Raw genomic sequence first — 3,972 nt, 5'->3', positions numbered from 1 at the left:
ATTTTCTATAACTACTTTACTTCCTCTCCTTATCCCTTCCTGTTTTTTGTAAACATTAAAAAGGTCAATTCCTTGAACTTAGATCCAGTACCTTAATTGATATGAAGTGACATATATTTATTTTTACTGACTAGACCAAGCTAATTTTATCTTGTCTTGGTCTTCCACACATTGTATATATAAAGAAAACATTCTATAACATAGTTAGAGTTGAATCATTGATGTAACCATGTTGTTCTGGTGATCTAGCTTTCTTTATCTGCATTGAACTGTGAATATATAATTGTATTGTATAATGCATAGCATACAGACGTATAAACATAATTTATCATGCATGACATTATTATTACATGAAGAAGGCTGTGTAAAAACCATAATTCTAACGATGATAAGTGGTCATCCTTAAATAAATATATTCACCTCTCATACCCCCTGACATTTTATGGTTAATATGTGTGTGTGTGTCATGTTTATCCCCTACCACAAATTGACAACTATTGTTGGCTTGTTTACATCCCTGTAACTTAGCTGCTTTGCATAAGAGACCGATAAAGTAAGTATCAGTCTTTAAAAATAAGTGCTGGAGTTAATTTGTTCAACTACACCTTTCATAGCAGTGCCACAGCATGGCTGTTGTTCAATGGCTGAAACAAGCAGTAAAAGATAAGGATAAAAGGTATATAATCTATGTTTGCATGGAATTTGTTGAGACAGATTTTCTCTGACTTGATATCCTTCTTGTTGCCAACCCTTATCTCTTATCATGGAAGATTTGAAACAAAAGACACTACTTGTGAAACAGTGACATTCACTTACAACTATCACACAATGTCAAGACAAGGAAACACAAACTTTCACACCCACAAAGGTGTATGGGATAACACCCCCCCCCCCACACACACACACACAAACAGAGGCTTCTCTCAGTTTCTCTCTAGCAAATCTACTTACAAGGATTTATATGGCATAGGGCTATTGTCCTAGTTTGTGTTAACAGAAATATATATGAGTTAGTTGTCATATTGGGCCTTGAGTATTACCAAATAGGTCTTGTGAGTTATTAAAATGTGTTTTACCAACAAAGGTTTTGTGTATGTTGTCAAAACTAATTTTGTGTATTGTCAAAATGAACATTGGGTCAAATGGCGTGTTGTCAAATGGCGTGTTGTCAAATGGTGTGTTGTCAAATGGTGTATTGTCAAAATCCACTTTGCCAAAATAGGTAGTTTTCTGGCTAAAAATATTTTTTTAACCCTTTAGCATTTAAATTGGTCGTATCTGGCTTAAATATCTTCAAACTGGCCAGATCCTGCTTCTCACATCTACTCTATGATACCATTCTAAAACCAAATGATCACATCATTGAAATCTCAAAGCTGTAAGATAATGCAAGATTAATTCAAAACAATGTGAATAAATAAGCATTACATTTGACTGAGTAATCTTAATATTAAGAGTTAATATTTCTTAATGATATTAGAAATAATTTTTCTTCTTTTAAAGCTTGCCGAGAAGGTCAGTTTCGCTGTAACAGTGGACAGTGTGTCCTTTCAACTGATCGATGTAATGGACTACAGAACTGCCTTGACCAATCAGATGAAATGAATTGTGGTTTGTCTCTTTTTGTTGTTATTGTTTCCCTTATTTTTATATTTTTATTTTTTTTCCCTCCTGCCCCTGTAAAATAGGGGTTACATCTATTAATATCACCTGAAATTATAAACTCTCACCAAACATATGAACCATAAATATGCATGTGTGTGTGTGTGTGTATATATATATATATATATATATATATATATATATATATGTACAACTTTGTGTATGTGTGTGAGAGATTATTTTAGGATCAAAAATAACAATTAGATGACAATTAGAGATTATTTTTACCATGGTAATTTAGGCGAAGGGACTAAAGTGTAATTATCACACCTCTTTCTCATTATTCCTCCCAACACCTGTATAAATATTCTTGTCTCACTACCACCACCACTACCACATTATTGACTACAACTTTTGGTTTAATAATTGTCTTATTTCATCATTTTTGTGTATATGTTGTTACTATTGTTGTTGTTACTCTTGTTGTTAGTGCTGCAGCTTCTATTTTTGTCATTGCTGCTGCTGCTGATTATGTTGTTAATGTTGTTGTTGCTAATGTTACTGTCAACTATATCTTCTATAATACATGTATTCTAAAATTGTGTTAATGTTGTTGCCCCTCCTAGTATTAATATCTTTCGTGTGTGTGTGTGTGTGTGTGTGTGTGTGGTACATTTATGTTGCCGAGTGTAACAACTAGTTGTATTTGATGTTCCCTGTTGTTTTGGGCCACAATAGAGTCAATGAAGTTTGAGTGGTGCTTCTTGTTTTTGTTGGCACTCCGATCAACGGAACAGCCTGCTTGTGAAATTAACGTGCAAGTGGCTGAGCATTCCACAGGCACGTGTACCCTTAACGTAGTTCTCGGGGATATTCAGCATGACACAATGTGACAAGGCTGACTCTTTGAATTACAGGCATAACAGAAACAGGAAGTAAGAGTGAGAGAAAGTTGTGGTGGAAGAGTACAGCAGGGTTTGCCACCATCCCCTACTGGAGCCTTGTGGAGCTTTAGGTGTTTTCGCTCAATAAACACTCACAACGCCCGGTCTGGGAATCGAAACCGCGATCCTATGACCGCGAGTCCACTGCCCTAACCACTGGGCCATTGCGCCTCCACGATGCTTCTTAAGTCTGTTTGAAATAAGGTTTCCAGGTGAATGATGTAGGCTCTTTTTGCAGTTGTGCATCTACAACAGGAAAATGGTGGAAGGATGTGAATGTAATGCCATCTATGTATGTATGTATGTATGTATTATGACGATGGTGATGTTTAACACTAGGCTGGACCTAATGGAGAAAATCCATGAATCAATGCCAATACAGAAGTGCTAATCCTACCTTTTCAGGAAGATCTAGGACTACATAGTTCAACCTGTTCTCTCCTTATTTTATGACAGTAACTCAGGGGAAATTGGCTACTATTCCTAACAGGTTGTGATCATGTAGAGCAATCAAGGGCAAACTGCAGCCCGTGGAATTTTCTGAATGAAATTTTTTAGTAGTGTAGTCCACCTGATAATGAGCCATGTCTCTTGTAACCTACTTCTTGAAAAAGGTTGCCAACACCTGATATAGAGAGTCCTTCATTTTCTCACTCACTCTCTATGTAATTTGTTGATGTGTTGGATGGTGTTGTATGTCCTAAGTTAAATAGAGTGACTAAATGGATGATGGATAAATGAGGTACATTGGTCCCCAAATTGTATTTATATGTGTGTTTGTGTGGAAGCACAGGCATGGCTGTGTGGTTAACACAGTGATGTGGTTTCAGATACAGTTCCACTGCATGGTTCCATGGATAAGTGCCTATCACTGGTTCCATGCTGGTCTTGTGAGTGAATGTCATGATGGAAGCTGGGTGCTGGTTCATGTGCGTGTGTGAGTGTGTATAATTATATTTGTGAGTTTAGAGGGAGATGTTATCTGGGTGGATATTGTGCTAGCTCTCAGTTATGTTCCAGGTTATGGCTAACTGTATCAATTAGTATTTTATGTCAATCACTACTATGGGTTGCCACTCATGCTGTAAACTTCTCCAATGGGTAATTCTGTGTTTGCTTCAATGGATGGTAATATTATCCGGAGTGTATATTAGCAATAATTATGACAATGGAGAATATGAAGACTGGTACATTCTCAAAATTTATTTCCTTTTATTTTGCAATGTCATACAGCATATTTTTATATTAAAATTTTAAATAAAAGTGAATAAATTTTGAGGATGTACCAATCTTTATATTCTCTATCATCATAACTATTGTTAACATACAACAAGATGTTACAAAGTGATTTCTCCAACTTTGTGCAAAACTCTCTGCCCTTGAGTCACTATGTAATTTCTGAAAATTGAAAATATATATATATATA

The 3,972-nt window shown here is 35.7% G+C and overlaps 1 protein-coding gene across 1 annotated transcript in view; it reads left to right on the top strand.

Annotated features, from left to right (window-relative positions):
- Positions 1-1,065: 1,065 nt before the first annotated feature.
- The window catches only part of LOC106867534 (atrial natriuretic peptide-converting enzyme), a 38,599-nt gene continuing 35,692 nt past the window's right edge, over positions 1,066-3,972 (top strand). Inside the window, exons 1-2 of the mRNA XM_014912432.2 lie at positions 1,066-1,222; positions 1,504-1,611. Coding sequence (XP_014767918.2) covers positions 1,066-1,222; positions 1,504-1,611 — 265 coding nt within the window. The remainder of the gene's footprint in view (positions 1,223-1,503; positions 1,612-3,972) is intronic.

The sequence above is a fragment of the Octopus bimaculoides genome, chromosome 5 (assembly GCF_001194135.2).
Source record: "Octopus bimaculoides isolate UCB-OBI-ISO-001 chromosome 5, ASM119413v2, whole genome shotgun sequence".
In the NCBI taxonomy this organism is placed as follows: Eukaryota; Metazoa; Mollusca; class Cephalopoda; order Octopoda; family Octopodidae; genus Octopus; species Octopus bimaculoides.
The sequence above is the reverse complement of the archived record's forward strand: the minus strand, read 5'-3'. Positions and strand labels throughout refer to the sequence as shown.